The sequence below is a fragment of the Phalaenopsis equestris genome, unplaced genomic scaffold, assembly GCF_001263595.1.
Source record: "Phalaenopsis equestris unplaced genomic scaffold, ASM126359v1 Scaffold232479, whole genome shotgun sequence".
Taxonomy (NCBI): domain Eukaryota; kingdom Viridiplantae; phylum Streptophyta; class Magnoliopsida; order Asparagales; family Orchidaceae; genus Phalaenopsis; species Phalaenopsis equestris.
Genome location: NW_018250444.1, coordinates 71,439 through 89,419, shown reverse-complemented (window position 1 = coordinate 89,419; position 17,981 = coordinate 71,439). Strand labels below are relative to the sequence as shown.

Genomic DNA, 17,981 nt, shown 5'->3' with positions numbered 1-17,981 from the left:
CTTTTAAGAACTAAATGGATGGTTGAGGATAGGAGGAAGAGTATTTTGGTCCTCATTTTTTTAAAAAAAGTGGATGCACAAGAGTGTACAAATTATAGAGAAATTAAGCAGATGTGTCATACTTTAAAATTATGGGCGAGAGTAATCGAACATAGGTTAAGATATGATACAAAGATTTCTCATAATCAGTTTGGATTTATGTAGTTAAGGAGGATCTACATATGATTTTTCTTGGTATAGCAAAACTTACAGTAAGGTTCTAAGAGAAGTCTTTTGGAGAGTTCGAGAGAAGAAAGGTGTTGATATGACTTATATTCAAGCCGTTAAAGATATGTATACTAGAGCTGTTACTAATGTTTGAACATAAGGAGGATTGACCAAGTATTTTCTTATTTTAGTTGGATTACATTAGAGATTGACCTTAAGCCAAATCCTTTTTCTTTAGCTATGGATGTTCTTATAGGACATTACAGGAGGATGTACATTGGTGTATGCTTTCCACTGATGATATCCTTCTTGCGAATAATACTATAGAAAGAGTTCAAAAAAACTTGAATTATGGAGGCCTACATTGGAGTCTAAAGGCCTTCATTTGAGTAGGTGTAAAATTGAATACATGGAATGTACTTTTAGTAGTAGTAACTTTAGTGACAGAGTTGTAACTATGGGTTATCAAATCATTAAAAAGTGAGATCATTTTAGATATCTCGGGTCTATAGTTCAAAGTGGTGGTGATACATACAGGGATGTTATTAGTAGAATTCAAGTTGGTTGGTTGAAGTGAAGGTATGCATCAGACCTACTGCGTCGACTGCGTCGTAGAAAAGTACTGCTTAGACTAAAAGGAAAATTTTATATGATGGCGATGAGACCTGCAATGCTCTATGGCACAAAATATTGGCCTTTAAAATTGAAGCACACAAAAAAGATAAGTGTTGCTAAAAGATGACAATGATTAGGTAGATGAGTGGCTTGACACTTAGAGACAAAATGTGAAATGAAAATATCCGTGATAGGATTGGCTTAATTCCAGTGGTTGACAAGATTAGAGAGAGTCGTCTTAGATGGTTTGGTCACATTAAATGGCGATTATCTGAAGATCCTGGAAGGAGAGTATATATTTTAGATTAGACTTATATTAAGAAAGACATAGTTAAAACCTAAAAAAATTGGTCTTAGAGTATAAAAAATAACTTTAATTTGTTAGAATTAAATAAAAATTATGACGCTCAATAGGGCACAATGTAGAAAAAAGATGCATGTAGCTGACCATACTTAGTGAGATAAAGACTTGATGTTGTTGTTATTGATAATCAATAATTCTTATCATATATATTTTTATTTAAAGAGAAACAATTGCCACATTCCAAAAGGTTGATCTATCTTTTATATTGTACAATGAATAATTTTTAAGCATAGGCTATTCTTTAAGGGTAGTAGTTATTGAATCATAGTCAAATAACTTCTAACAATTAACTTATAATTATTATGATTAAATTCACTTAATTTAGGAAAATAAAATAAAAGAAAATATACTATATGTATTGATCCCATGAATAAAATTTATTATTATTATTATTTTGATTCCTGCAGTAGCCTCTCCTTAATCTGGCCACAATGCTCGAAGTAGATTCCCGTGAATATCGTCCAATAGAAGAATCGATCTGAACTACAATATTCAATATGACCATCATCTCCGGTGCCGCTCCCGCTCCCGCTCCCGGAGCCCGCTTCGCCCTCGTGGCTCTTCTTTCCTTTTCCGCTTTCTGCCTCTGGAAATCCTACAGTCTCCGTCACCGGCGCCGCAACCGCACACCCTCCTTAACTTTTCCAAACCCTAACCCTAAGCCTAAACCTAACCAACCAGCAAAAATCTTCTTCGCCTCGCAGACTGGTACTTCGGAGTTTCTCGCCCGTCGCCTCGCTACCCGCCTCTCCGCATGCGGCATAGCGGTCGACATTGTCGATCCCCGAGATTACGAGCCAGAAGACCTGCCCAAGGAAACGGTAGTCCTCATTGTCGCCTCCACATGGGAAAACGGCGAGCCTCCCCCCAACGCTGCGTTTCTCGCCCGATGGCTTGCAGAAAGCGCCGCCGACTTCCGTGTTGGATCCCTGATGCTCACCCGTTGCCAGTTCGCGGTGTTTGGGGTTGGGTCTCGGTCGTACGGCTCGACCTTCAACGCTGCTGCGCTAGACTTTACGCGGTGGATGAAGGAACTGGGCGCTGCGGAGATGATGCCATTGTGGGATGGGGATGTGGACGGAGGGGGGCTTGAAAAGGAATTCGATTTGTGGAGTGAGGAAATCTTGAGTTTCATGAAGGGGGAAAGGAGATTGGGTGATGAAGCGAGGAGAGATGAAGTTGATGAGCTCGAAGAGGATGTGGAGTTTGATGATGTTGATGAGGTGGTTATTGAGACTGTGGAGGATGATGTTGTTGATTTGGAAGACATTGCTGGAAAAGCACCGTCGAAAAAAACGAGTGGGGAGCTGGTCAATGGTAACGGTGGGATCAAGGAGATGGTTACGCCAATCATTAGAAAAAACTTGGAGAAACAGGTGGCATTACTGGGGTCCCATTGCATGCGATTTTACTTCTGTTTAGTTTGTATTATTAATGCTCGGTTGATTATCTGCTGATTGAAGGCCATTACTAACTGGTTCTATCATGGGCAACTTTAACCTATAGGAGTTCTATACTTCATTACTTTGTTTATGGCTGTCTAAAAATGTACAAATTTCTTACTTTCTTGTGAGTTAGAGAACTTTGCCTTGGTAAGATTTTTGTTGCAGGATTACATTGCAACATATTTCTTTAATTTTCTCGGTAAATCAAGTTGGACATACAAGTATAGATCATCTATGGTTCTGAATATGCAGGATCATTTTTATTGTGGGTTTTGAATGTGAAAAAATTCTTTACCCTCTATGATTTCAGTGGGTTCTATTTTAAGTAAGTGCAATTTTATTATTGCATGGAAAATGTCTAGTAACTAGCGATCTTCCTTCTCTTATTTAACTACTCTTATTTGAGCATGGCTTTTGGTCGTTAAGCAGTTTTAATTCTATCAATAACTGGTGGCAATGTGGTTTATGGATTTCATTTAAATCTTCGTAAGTTTTTTTTTATAGCAGACGATTTTTAATACATCTTTTTTCATGTTCATTATTTATGCGGGCCTCTTACACTTGTATATTTTCATGTCTAGTTTGCTTCTGATCCTATTTTTATTGGGTTGAACTCTTTTTATTTATTGCATGTGACAAAGAATACCACAAAAGAAATAGGTTTGACAAAAAGAGGAAAAATGAAAATTTGGATGAATTGAACTAAAGAGGATATATTAAGAAAAAGTTGCTTTAATCCTTGCGCTTAAACAAGACTATCACTTTTACTAATAATCTGCTACAAACTTAATAAGGTACATTAAAACAACAAGGAACTACAAAGTATAATAAGCATAAGAAATACTTGAATTCAAAACTCTCTGTGGAAAGATACTAACATTTTATTAGAGAAATATATTATGGTCAAAGAGAGGTATGGTCTACATATTAGAGAATTGGTTATAATGAACTTGGACAAATCTATTTGGAGAGAGATGAGTGTGTCGAATTGAGTTATGAAGATTCAATTTAGAGTTTATGTTCTTAGAGAAATTGTCATAAAAGATTTGTCTTGCCTTCACTCAACCAATAATCCTTATTTATATATAAAGATCAAATTCTACATTATACAATTATATACATAGTATAATTATATAGAGACTAGAAATAAAATAAAAACTCAATGTTGTTGTGTGGAGGGCTAATTAGGTTTGTGGTCGTTTATTAATCAAGAACTTAAGATGAGTTTAGAATTGAGGGCAAATAACCCTTGCATGTTCTTTGGCCAAGAATTCATACCCAACTGGTGAGTACTTTTTGTAACATGTTGAGTTATTTGTGGCAAATAACTTTGAATTGATGAATGATTTTGTCGCTCCCTCAAGCAAGTTCAGTAGTTTACTTGCTAAATATTAAGGACTGAGTTAGAGCTAATTCTCGAGTGATTTGATGAGATTTGGTTCCGGGCCACTTAGGCTAAGGGCATTCTGAGTTATAGGTGGTCCAAACCAACTCAAAATTAGCATCTTCTTGAACACATTTCAAGCTTATATACTGACCTGATTAATTTGACACAGATAAATATGAGTGCACATTAATTATTTGATTCTATTTGTTCTAGAAGTTGGGAAGTGCAGGAGATTTAACAAGAACAAATTCATCTTGGGTAACTCGAGCTAATCTGAAACATTAGCTTTACATGATGAATGAATATTTGAGATGTGTTTGGCATGTCAATATCGATGCCTCTGAATTTGTGGTTCATGTTTCATTTTCAAACCTTGTTTGCACTTTGGGCACTATGCTCCTGATTTGTAACTATTTTAGGGCTGTTATTTTTGCAAAAAGAAGACATTTCAATGCAATTTTGGTTGGCATTTGATGAACTTAAAGAGAAGTTTAGGGAGATTGCCAAGCAAAAATTATTTGTTTAACACTCATAATAAAAACAAATGAAAATATGAGGACTTTGGGATAAGGCTAATGATTGTAATGATTTTGGAAGTCACAAATACTCAAATATATTATGATAAACGTGATAGGATTCTCCGTAGAAATTATTTCAAAGCAATTATTTTTTTCTTCAAAGCTAACAGTATAGCTACAAACACTTAAAATAAAGGATAAACACCTAGAATTGGAGAGGTAGGCGATCTCTCCCAATTCCTACCTTTTTTTATGTAGGAGTTCTCTCCCACACCATAAACCCTAAGACTCAAGACACAATCTTTTGCATAACCCTAACCCTAAATATATTAGCCTATCTATGCTAAACCATAATAAATGACAAAATACTAAATTGCTCTTAGGATAAGAAAAGACAAATTTGCCTTTAGATGCCGATCTAACATTACTTTTCTCTCAAGAAGTCACATTGTCCTCAAAGTGGATAAAGGAAAATTGGTGCTGAATTAAGTTCATCTGTCTCTTCGTCACACAGTGTGAGAACCTGCAACGTCCTATTCTCGCAACGGTGCCTTGAGGAAAACTTTCATAACTAAAAAAACATAACCCCTTTGCTCGTTTCTCTTGAATCTCTGTCTCTGTAAGACTCTTGAAGTTGAACCCTGAGTAGTGTCCCCATATTCTTCTTTTTTAGTGGTTCCCCCTGAAATGATATCATATGAGTCATCGATGTCATGGTCGTGCAAGTACTCATGTGTAATTCTCTCATGGTGATGCTTCTGTTGTCCTCCATTTGGTTCTTGTCCTCCATCAGGTGGGCTAGCTCCATCATCTCTCCCAATCTGTACGGTTTCAACAGTCGGAGTGTTGCATGTATATTGGGTTTTAAACCCTTCATGAAATTCCTCTCTTGTATTGTTTCATAAATCCCCCTCAGCTGTCGTGACAGTAGCTGGAATCTCTCTCGATCCTCCATGACAGTCCCTTCTCGAGTCAATGCAAAGAATTTCTCGTGTGTTTTTTCTGACCGGTTCGAAAATGTTTTAACAAGCAATCCTTAAATTATTCTCATGAGCGGATCAAGTATCTAGCCTCCTTCCATTGAAATCATGTTGATTCATTCCTCTCTAAATGTAACCCCATTGTCACTAGTTTCTCTCCATTTATCCCATTCATCGCGAAATCACTCCACCCAATACACTAATTCATGTGCGTCGTCCCCCTCGAATATCGATATATTTAACTTCGTAATCTCAATATCTCCACCCCAACTTCTTCTCCCTTTGTTATTTTCCCCTATGTATCAAGGGTAAAGCTCCTTCCTTCGATCATAGTCCCATCCCATTCTAACTTCTCTTTTTTTTTTTTCTTTGCGCTCTTTCATACTGCTTGTATAATCCCTTTTCCATGTTTCGACCCAACCGTATCCATCAGAATTCTCTGATCCATCCCCCATCAGAGCCTCGCGAGGAGATTCTTGATGGTGGATTCTTTCCTTCTCGTGTTCATCTTTTTCAATCTCGTTTCATTTCAATTTGCTAATGAATTTTCGGTCAAGCCTTGGTTAGGGTTTGCAAACTGAAACGCCGACGGAGTCATGGATTGCAGCTCGACATGCCTCCTTATCATCTCTTTCAAGTTCTCGAATCAGTTGTCAATGGAGGAAAATCTTTCCTCTATTTAAGTTGCATTACCTCTTCCTTCAATTTTTTTTCCAATTCTTGGCCACCATTACCCACAAATAGATTTTTTTATCACAAAGGCGGAGAATTTTTAAGTCATGATTTTGTTTGTTGCTTCCCATTCCTCAAATCATGTTTGTATCACTACTAGGGTATTTGCTTGTATGCCATGATGCTTCCCAACTACCTCCAATGACGATTGTAAGGGTTATGCGTAATCCCATCGTTGCCTTCCCTATTGACTAGACTCATAATTATATCACGATATTTGGTGTCCATGTACTCAGTGATCTATACGCCATGACCCTCCCGTTAGCTTCCAACATAGTTTGATCGCGACTGTATTGTGATTATAGGTACATGCGATATCGACATTATTTCCTGGCGCGATTTTGATCCTTCCTTGGCTTCACAAGTGCTATTTGATACTTTACTAGGCATTGTTTTGAAAACTGGTTTGGATTGGCCGGTCGGACCATTCCAACCGGAAATCGAGAGTGGTACCGGTTTGGACATGAGTAAAACGGATTTGCAAAGATCCGATGTTGAGCTGTTCGAATTACAGGTCCAACTGAAAATCCATTCGAACCGCCGGCCGGTTTCTTATTTGTGATCGCTTCTCTGCCGTTGGCATAGGGAGTTTCTGAATTTTCCTCTGCCATAGGAGAAAGACAAAAAGCATTTCGAGGTCATTAAATTGGTTTGAGTCTAGTTCTCGTTGTCATCTACGGTACACTCGTCTTGACCTTTTTTAACTTTTCAAAAGTCTAGGTCATCACTTTTTCTCATTGAGAGTTATTATTGTTTAATTTATTCGTTCACGGCCACACATTCAAATTACTACCCATCATGAACCTCTGGCAACACCCTGCATGTCCCATAAACTTTCTCACTCCCTTGTGGGTTTTAGGCAGTGGCCCTTTCAATATAGCCAACACATTTGATGGGTCCACTGACACTAAGGTCTTGCACAACCTAGAGTCACCACGGAGCTCCACCTTGCTCCCTTCCACCATAATCTCCATAGTTAAGGATTTCCAATCCGCCTTTGTTTGTATGATCAGTTGTAGCCACTTTATCCCTAGAATTATATCAGTACTTCCCTGGTCATAGGGAAGGAAGTCCTCTATCACCTGTATGTTCTGTAGTGTCAGCACCAATCCCGTGCAAATTCTTTTGCATTTCTTCACCTTCTTGATCCCCATCATAACCCCAAAACTTTCTGTATCTACAAACTTTAATTCCAATTGGTCCACAACTCGATTTGAGATGAAGTTGAGTGGCCTCCCTACTATCCACCAACATCACCATTAGTTTCTACTTGATCTGTCCTCTCACCTTCACAGTGTGATTTAGAGTAAATCCCACCACTGAGTTGAGGGACATCTCCGTTACTTCCAGGTTTAAGCTCTCCTCTCCCTCCATCGCTTCTTCCTCCGACTCCTCACTATCTGCTTTTTTTCCCTCACAAACTAGAAAAACTTAAGTGAGTGCGATCCTTACACTGTTGGTCTTGGGCGTACTTTTCAATACAGAGGAGAGCAAAGGGACTATCATTCTCACACCGCGATCCCGTTTTCATTTCCCAGTTACACGTCGTGATCCCTGCTTTCTTGCTAGTTTGACCATGACTGCATTGTGAAGTAGTCTGCCTCAAATCCTATGGACTGCTTCCCAGATCACAACTGTGCCGCTAAGTCATGCCTCAAGAAATCAAATCATGAGGTTAATCCCGAAAGACACAAAGGAGATACTCGTCTATCGTCACAATCCTATATTTGATTGTACAATGACTGGGCACGTAGTAATATGTGATCCTTCCCCGTCCTCTTGCGTACCCCGCGAGAAATTTAATCGCGAGCTCAATCACAAAGTGCATGAAGGAGATGCTTTACTATTTCGCAAGGCTAGGTCATGAAATGAAGGTGACACCTGTAAGCTGCGATCACTTCGTTGATTTTGTAGAAATTTAATGCTCTGATACCATTTTGATACGATCCAAGTTGATTTTCAATGGTAATTAGTGCGAAGAAAATACTTTGTTTCACCAACATCAAATCAAAGTAATATAGTACCAAACAACCCACATGAATGCATAAAGGATAAGCAAATATAATTTGAGAGATTGGTGATCTCTCCCAAATCATATATTTAAGAGCTAGGAAATCCCTCTCAAACCGTAATACTCATAACCACAATCTTATGCATAACTCTAAACATATTAGTCCTATTTATACTAAATGATAATAAATAACAAAAGACTAAGTTGTCCTTAGACTAATAAAGACAAAATTGCTCTTAGGAACTGACGTAACATCTTGATTCAATTTGGTCTTTCTTTTTCTCTTAAAGCTTTAATACTTGAGTGGGAAAAGTTCTCGGTCTTTTTCATTTAATATATAGTATAACATGCAATGCACAAAATATTAAAATGACTAATGGTGAAAAGACATAAGATGACTTGAATAACATAGGCATTTGCTGAAAATACTTCAAAGTTATATGTCCTAGGCACCAAGGCTGTTTGGCACCATCACGCATCATTTCTCCCCTCCCTGCTTAACTTATAATAATGAACTCAGATTGTATTTCAATCAATGCTGCTTACGGCAGCAAATTTTTCTTTTTTTTGTTTTTGTTGTTTTTCGAAGCTTCGAGTATTCTACATTAAATGACAACGTTGAAATGTTTGGGAAAAAATCATTTAAATTTGGGGAAAAGAAATAAACACTGAAAAATTAGCGTGGCTATAGTGCTCTAGATTAAGGCTTCTAATTTTGGTTGGAATGGGCAGCATAAAGCAGGCAGGATCTCTAGATTAATTGCAGGTGAGAAGTTCAATCCTACATCTTCCTATTACAGGCAAACCCCTCTCCCTATTAATTTTTTTACGGCTAATTTTAGCTCCAATTGAAATACCTTCTTTTGTTTTACCAATTTTCAATCACTAGTTTTCCAGTAGGACTCACTTCATGTATTCAAGATTGAAACCTTATAGATCACCTGCCTTCTCGCTTTTGTACAACCTTTTTCCTAACCAATCATATGGTGCTTGTGGTTAGAGTCAGTACTACACATACGACCTTTTCCTAACGCCATCAATACTTTTGATCGACTATCTGAAAAAAGGAAAATAGGAAGTAAAGTGAATGTCTAGAAGGAAGGGATTTAAGGAGCAAGCACTGCGGTCAGCAAAACTGTTATATCTTTAGAAATCCAAGAAATTAAATTGGCTTGAGTTTCATTAGGCGTGCTCTTTAACTAGCTTCATTTATGGTTAAGGTTGCATTAAAAATCGAGTCTATTTTTTATGATAAGAATTCTGGGGATGAGAAGAAAAGAATATATAACCACGGACAATTTAGAAGACTCATGGTTTGGTGATTAGGAAACCTTCCAAAAGCTTTTCTCATGAATCACGGTTATCCAGGCTAGGTAAACTTGGCAAGGTTACGGGCTTAGTAATGGAGGAAATCCTAGCTAGGTTAACTAAGAAATGATTACAAAACACTGTTGACTTTGTTTAGTTTTTCTTACAAATCATAATACATCCATCACATCAGGGACTTCTGGAACGTTAACTTGCGCAATTTTTTTGATTAAGGTTTAAAATTAGAAATGCACATAATTTCCTGATTTTTTTTCGTTCATTAATTTAGCAGCAGATGCATTTTATTTTTGGAAAATTACTTGGTACATGTCTCTAGTTGAGCAAATTTTGTTGGTTTTTCTCATCCATTGGATGTTTCATTTTTTCGTTTTTGTTTTCCTCATGTGATAACTATTATTTTTTTTTGCCCATAATTTCATTTTTGAGTTCTCATTAAAAGACGGCAAAGGGCAACGTTTGTGTGATTTGCATCCATTCATCAATGCAGGGATACAAGATTATTGGTTCACATAGTGGTGTTAAAATTTGTAGATGGACGAAGGCACAACTTCGAGGGCGCGGGGGCTGCTACAAGCACTCATTTTATGGGATTGAGAGTCATAGGTAATGATTGCATAACTTTATAGCAATATTGTTGCTTGACGCACTATTCAATATTTGTAGCTGTTGAAATTTCATAATATAGCTCCAAGTATCAGTTTTATTTTTGGATTATAACTATTCCTCCCACTGATTTCTTTTTCATGCTGTATCAAGGTGCATGGAAGCAACCCCAAGCTTAGCTTGTGCAAATAAATGTGTATTTTGTTGGCGGCATCATACTAATCCTGTGGGAAAAGATTGGCGGTGGAAACTGGATGACCCTCTCGTTATTGTTGATGCCGCCATTGACCTGCATGTTAAAATGATAAAGCAAATGAAGGGTGTCCCAGGTATGCCTCTATTTTATGTTAACTGTACTTTCGAGAACTTTTCTGTATGATGGCTGAGGTCATTATCAATCTGAACTTAACAAAGATTGAATGAGTGCTTTTATATTTTCATTTAGTAACTCATAGTTGACATTGACTAATACTTGTGTTAAGAGCTATTTCGTACTTAAATAGTAGTTTTCTGACTTTTTGTTGTCGACATGTTACACACTTATTTGAGCTGTAGACATTCTTTTAATTTAAATGGTTCTGATGTCAAGATTTGTTGTCGAGTTTTGTAACTTCCATGAATAGTCACGATCAGTTTTCTTACTGTAGTAAGCTAACTTATAAAAAAAAGTCCTCCAGAAATTCACATTAACGGCTTGATTATTTTTAAAATATATTCCATGTAGAAAAAGGTCTGGTTAGTAATCTTCTAGCCCTAATCTTAAACATTTTCTGTTTTTGTAAGTTTTTACCTTCTCCTTCCGTTTACTGTAGGGGTTAAGGAGCAGCATTTACTTGAAGGTCTATCTCCCAGACACTGTGCATTGTCTCTTGTTGGTGAGCCAATCATGTATCCAGAGATAAATACACTTATTGAGGAACTGCACCGCAGGCACATATCTACTTTTCTTGTTACAAATGCTCAATTTCCTGATAGAATAAAGATGTTAAAACCTGTTACCCAGGTTTGTACACTTTAATTGATGCAATCAACTTGCTAAACATGCCATATAACGAACAACTTGTCATAAACATTACACTTGCAGTTATATGTGAGCGTTGATGCTGCAACAAAGGAGAGCTTGAAGGCAATTGATAGACCACTTTTTAGAGACTTTTGGGAGCGCTTTGTTGTGAGTTCTCTTCCTTGTATTGGTTAAGTGCGCTATATTGCTTGCCAAGGATGTATTTCTTACTTCTACCAAATTAAATCTTTATTAAGGATGTTTAGCTTCTATAGTAATCTGGTCATTTGTTCCTAAATGTGGTAATGTAGCACAAGGTGTCGGAATTACTTTTATCCACAAATTTGGAACACGCTCATTCTCATCTTTTTCTTATTTCTATTTAGAATACGGAATGTGAAATTCTTTTGAACCACTCATCTATCATAAGGTATTGAGCAAATATTTTTTTTCAGATTTTCTAAGAATTTAGAATCAATTGCTTGTTTTCGTCTTTGTTTTGTTTAATGCTTGTAAAATTTTCTGGGTTCAATCCTCTTCAATTTTAATTGCTTTTCTTATAGTATTCATGATCACAATAATTGATTGTAACACCAAAATTTTCAAATTTAAGGTATATTCTAAATTTTGCATCCCTAAAAATTTAATGGAAGCATTTTTTATAAAATTTTATGCATTGTATTGCTCAAATCGATATGTTATATTATATATGAATTTTGAATGGAATTGGATATATAAATTTAATAAGATGTTGGGTTAATTAAATTAATTAAACTTTAATTAGTTCCAAATCCCGCATGATCTTTGTTCACAATCGACTTATTCATGCGATATTTAGTTCTGGTTTTCATTCGAGGGGATGGTATCCTTTCCAGAGCCTACACATTTCTTCTTCTCCTCTCTTGATTCATTCCCTCAGTGAAAGCTTTGTCTTGTGCACTGTAACTCTGGCGGGATCGAATAACAACTGTGCGCATGACAGAATGTCACTAAAGGCATTTCAGGGCTCCAGGACAAAATTGGTAAATAGGAAACTCTCTTTCATGCTATTTTAGACATCCCTTTCCTTTCTTACACTTTCATTTTGACGTATGCCATGAATTTGTGAACTTTTCATTTATGGTAACTGTATTGGAGATGAACTTTCGTAGGAAGAGACTAACTTGGTCTGTGGGTTTCCATAAGGACTTTTAGCAAGAGATCAACAAGGTTAAGAGAGGATTAAGGGAATATAAAGAAGAGGGAAGAATAATAGGCTGGATCAAACAAGAGCTAGTTATGTCGAGAAGTCTGTTTGTGGTAAGATTTCATAAATGAGCTAAGTATTAGGCTGAATCACAAAATGAACTAAGATTCCATGAAATCCTCTACGATTGCTAGGTTGTTTACACGAGGAGATGAAACCGAGACGAGTGTGTGGAAACTCGTTGTAGGGCTGCTCCATTAATTCAAGAGAAATAATCTTGTGCTAATTTAAAATTATATCTCTATAGGTTTGCATGTGATTCTATATTTGAAGCTGTTGCATTTAGAATTTTTTGCATATTGTGGATGGATATTCGCATTGGCTATATGAATGTAAGTTGATTGCCCCCTTACGTTACATGTAATTTTACTATGCTATGAATTTGATAGATATGTTTACGAAATCACTTCCTACCGGTTTTCATTTGTTATAATTCATGTTTTTTATACATGAAATGCTCGATGAATGTTTGGTACATGAATTATGATTTAAGAAATGTCCCAAATGATGTTATATGTAGATTATTACACGAGTACTTGTAATACAAATGATAGGGATGTTGGGATTCTCTACTTCTGGTATTTAGTCGGTGACAAAACTTTGGGAACCATTAGGACTGAACAACGATGGAATGTTGGGAACCACTAGTACCGGTGGGCTATTGATATAAGGGTGGACAACCTTTATCAATAGCTAATTTAGCCTTCAAGTTGGGTGACGATCCAATAATATGACATGATATGGAATTAGTTGAGACCTATACAATTACAAGTGACAATACTTAGATTGATGATTCTTCTGAACATGCTTATGATTATTCTGCATGATTGAATGACATACATGTTTTATATAGTAATCTTGATTTTTTACATTATTTGCTTTTCTTTTACATGTTTTATATGATTCTAGCGTGTTGTGACTTTTGTGGACATATATAGTTAAAGATGAGCATGCACATTATTTCTTTTCAATGTACACAATTTTTTTTAGCCTTGATTATTTTGCTGAGTTTATCGATATTCACTCTATGTTGTCTTTCAAGAAGGGATAAAAAACACCCAAGGGAGTAGCCAGGTGTGAAGGTGTGACTTGTACATCTTTTTCATTTCATATTTGAGAGCTTGTATGGTCTATATGGTACATATTTATTTATGTTGAATTTAATAGCTCATAAATTGTGCGAAAATAGATGAATGTTTGAAGGAGAATAAAAAAGTACCGTGGGCAGTCTTCTAGACTAATTACAAAGCAAGAGGTATGAGTTGGAAATGTCTTGAAAATAAATGATAATCAACAACATTTTAAAAATTGGACCGAATCGGTCTGTTCAATTCTACATTGAACCAGTTGGTGGTCCGGTTTTGGTTGTGCTGAAAACCGACTCCGCATCAAATCGGGAAGAAGCAACTGGAACCAGCGGTCAAATCAGTCAATCGACCAGAACTGAAGGTAAAATTAGTCAACTGGTTAAAGTGTAATTTTTATATTATGCCAAATTTTTAAAATATGCATGTTTATTAGTCAATTACCCTAATTTTTTATGATTTTGTATTTTCTTGATTATATTTCCCTCTTGTTGACCATTCATATTGAATTTTATCTAATTTTTATGTCATGTAAGTTATATTTAATATTTTTTATTTTTATGACGTCGCCCGGTTCAACCGGCAATGGCCGGTTCGATTTTTTGAACCTTAATAATTTGAACAGGACAAATTAGGAAATTAGAGCAATTGAATTATAGGGCATTGTGCAACTGATATCACAATTGGTTGACAAAATGACTGCTATTGAGAAATCTTCCGTTAGTACAAGACTCAGATCTGAACTTGGCGCAGAAGTTTATTGACTCTTAAAAAAATTTTGCAAACATTCAAGTCACCGACATTCAAGGTTGTCAGTGACCCAACAGTTGTCGAAGATTGACTATTGAAAATTGGGAAGATTCTGGATGATATGATTTGCCCAGAAAATAAGAAAGTGGTTTTAGCCACTTTAATGCTAGAATGCGAGACAGAGAGGTGGTGACAGGTGCAACATCAAGAAAAATTTCAACTGACATATTTTCCACATATTAAGCAGGATGAATTTGTTAAAGTCTTCAAAAATTGGTTTTATTTGCCTTTAGTCATATTACAACTGCAAGATAAATTTTACAATCTTACTTAGAAGTCCAGATCAATTATGCTATGAGATATAATTTATTTTTCTTTCCAGATATGCACCTCATTATATCAATACCCAGGAAGAAAAGGTCATCAATTTCTGCGCAACCTCAGAGATTAGTTGAAGTTGGCTTTAACCCCATTTGAAATAAGTGATTTTTTAGTGTTAGTTGAAAATCCAAATGAATTGAGAATGAGCTGAATTTCTCCAGTTATCGGATCTTGACAAGAGAGACTATTTCCAAGTTAAGAAAATTAAATCAAAAGGTAGGTAGAAGTAGTCTCAGTCAGAAAAGCCAGTTTGTGAGAAATCTAGAAAAAATTATTTTGGGTAGCCCTTGATGACTTCAGGAAAGTGCTACAAATGTGGTTAGCCAGGGCATCTTCAGATGAACTGTATGCAATAATAGAAAAGAGATAGCAGATCGCTGACATCAAGGACGGGGCATCCCATAAAATTTTTAGAAGACTGTAAATCCAACAAAACTCAGTTTTTGGGAAGGCCTTCAATACAAGGGTGAAACTTCAGAGCGTAAAATTTATCAGCCAGTAAAAGCTAGAGTTTTTGTAATTACCCCTCAAAAAGCCAAAAATTTAAAGAAATGGTTATAGGTACGCTTCTGACGTATGAGCAGCTTGACACTATTTTTTTTTATTTAGGTGCTTCACATTTTTTCATTTCTAATGTATTTGTTGTCAGTTTAATGTTTGATATTGTGCATTTTACTCCTACATGTGTGTTGTTTTGTTTTCAGGAAATAAATTTTATGCAAATAGAAATTGTGTGGTACAGTTAACATTCATGATAAGAAATTGCAAGCAGAATTAATTATCATATCAATTCAGACTTTCAATATTCTATTAGGGATGAATTGGTTGGTAAAAATTTTGCTATAACTAAATGTTAGAAAAAATGAATGAAACTCAATTTTCTTGGTAAAAAACCATTCTATATCTTACGTGATTAAACTGCACGATCTTCTTTGATTAGCACAGTGAACATTTGTTGACCTCATTTTTGGTGAGGTCTAGTCTTCCTCTTAGGGTTTAGGATCTAGCCTTAGGGATCTCCCTTCGACTATCTTAGAACCTTAGAAATGGGACCCTCCTCGTTTTAGAAATTCAACCTACTTCTGTACCCTTTTGGAGTTTCGTGTGTGTGGTATCGACTTCTAGCACTTAGAAGGGTGAAACCAACATGAGGAAACCCAAAAGGGGTTCCTATAGGGCCTTTGGAGCCTTAGGGTGGCCTTCTGCACAATTCGCACTCCCGCGCGCACAAAACTTTACAATTCAGAGAGTCGATACATCCGATCGCCACAATTCGCATCGCTTGCACTGTTACCCGTCGAAGGCTTGAATAAACCTTTTGAAACCATTGATCGCGGGTCGAAATTTTATGAAATTTGAATTTTGACGCGTTTTTGACCCGATTGTCGACGACGTCGTCCGAGCGAGCCCGGGTGACAAAACGGACTGCACCGGCACGTCCGGAGCGTTGACTTTGAAACCGGACTGCACCGGCACGTCTGGAGCGTCGATTTTGCCTAGGAAGGACACCCATTTTGTTACGACACCGTGCGCGAGTAAATCACATATAATTTAATATATATATATGTATATATGTATATATATTAATTTATATAAAACCATTTTCTCTCTTTCCTCTTTAAACACTAAATCCCTAAACTCACGCACCCGAGCTCTGCCTCCATTCCCTCTCCCGTTCACGTGTCTGGCCTTTCCCTTTCTCGGTCTCAAGCCAACCAAGCTCCTCCTCCTCCATGCGAGAGAAAGTTGACCTCGTTCGTCCTTGCCTGACATCCTTCTGCTCGCAGCCTTCCTTCCCGAAGCCGTGCCAGTCTCCCTAGGCTGCGGTTTTCCTTTACTTGGTAGTTTGAATCTGGGAAGGTTGTTCCCTGGTACAATTGAATGACAAAATCTTCTCTTCTTCCCGATGCTTCCCTCGCTGCTACTGGGCTTGCCGCTCTGTCCGAGATTTTTCGGTGGCTTCGCCTTCTGTGAGAAGGGAGCGCGTCATTTTCTTCTTTGGCCCGATTCGAGTGCCGTGGGTCGATGGTGTGATCTCCTTTCTCTTCTCCTCTCTTCGCGGCCTATAAACAGAGTTTCTTTTGATTTTTTTTGGGGTTGTTGAGAAAAGGTTTTCTAAGAGGAGAGTAAAAAATTTTGGCTGTGAGGAGATTGGAAAGGGAATTTCTGTGAGAGCACTTCTTTGAGGTGAATTCTTGTGTTGCAGTGTTTTTACTTTGACATTAAAGAGGTACCCCTTTTTCTCCTTTCTTCTTCGGTGCCCTGTTTCCTTTCGGTTTTCCTCTCTGCCGAGCCTTTGAGCTTGGCTCTGTTGGATGATATAGCATGGTAGTTCTCTTTACTTTCATATCTTTCGAAGCATTCACTCTAAAAGCATATGAAAGATGAAATGTGAGCATGTTTTAGGAGTTAGACTTGGATATTTGCTTAAAGTGGTGGAGATATGGCATGTTCTTTGTTTATTCTATCATATTTATGTTGACAGCGATTTTGATAATTGAAACATGGTTTTGGAATAAATTCTACTCCTCTTGCAAGCGTGTTGGGATGTGTATTGTTACTCTGCTTATTTTTCGTTTAGCATGAGATATTGAAGAATTTATTGGGGCTTTCATGCATGCTAGGGAGGTTTCGGCTTTGGCATCTTAAGACTTGCTCTTGCTTGAAAATGAATGCTAGAAAGCTCATTTTATTTTTTTATACATGTGTGGGGCTCGGTTTAGCTCCTCATGAGGCATCACCCCTGTTCAAATATCTGTTGGAATCGTTTTATGCTTGGAATATTTAGACATGCAGGTTGTTTCTTAACTTTGGATGACTCAGTTTTACCTACAGACGGCTTGAACTTTAATTTCTATTAAAGTATGAATTTATATCAATGCTTGAGCCTGTTTTAATCTTGTTAAGCTCTGACTTTGGCTTTTGGTTCTTGTTGAGCTTCATATTGCTGGACTTGGTTTTTTTTTTTCTTGTTCAGCTCTGTTTTGGCTTTTGGTCCTTGTGGGGCTCGGTTTTGGTGCTTCTTAAATTCGGTTTTGGCTTGTAATGACTCGGCTTTGGAGCTGTGTGGGCATTCGGCTTTCATTACAGGAGCATGAGACGTTGACCTTTTGTTGAGGTGTTCAAGTTCTCTTTGCTAGCTTTAAGAAGCTCACTTTGGGCTCTTACTGACTTTCGATTTGTTTAAAAGTGACTGGGGTTTTAATTTCTATTAAAACCTGGATTTGTATCAATGCTTGGGTCTTGTTTTAGCCTTGCTGGGCTGGGTTTGGCTCTAGTTGGGGGCTTGGTTTGCTTTGTTTGGCCCTTACCCGAGAGAGGGTTT

General features: G+C 37.1%; 1 protein-coding gene across 1 annotated transcript in view; it reads left to right on the top strand.

The window, feature by feature from the left end:
• The first annotated feature begins 1,594 nt into the window (after window positions 1–1,594).
• Window positions 1,595–17,981, top strand: part of LOC110038318 (S-adenosyl-L-methionine-dependent tRNA 4-demethylwyosine synthase) — a 29,209-nt gene continuing 12,822 nt past the window's right edge. Inside the window, exons 1-5 of the mRNA XM_020743121.1 lie at window positions 1,595–2,562; window positions 10,076–10,191; window positions 10,345–10,520; window positions 11,004–11,194; window positions 11,276–11,362. Of these exons, the coding sequence (XP_020598780.1) occupies window positions 1,684–2,562; window positions 10,076–10,191; window positions 10,345–10,520; window positions 11,004–11,194; window positions 11,276–11,362 (1,449 nt within the window). The 5' untranslated portion in view covers window positions 1,595–1,683. The remainder of the gene's footprint in view (window positions 2,563–10,075; window positions 10,192–10,344; window positions 10,521–11,003; window positions 11,195–11,275; window positions 11,363–17,981) is intronic.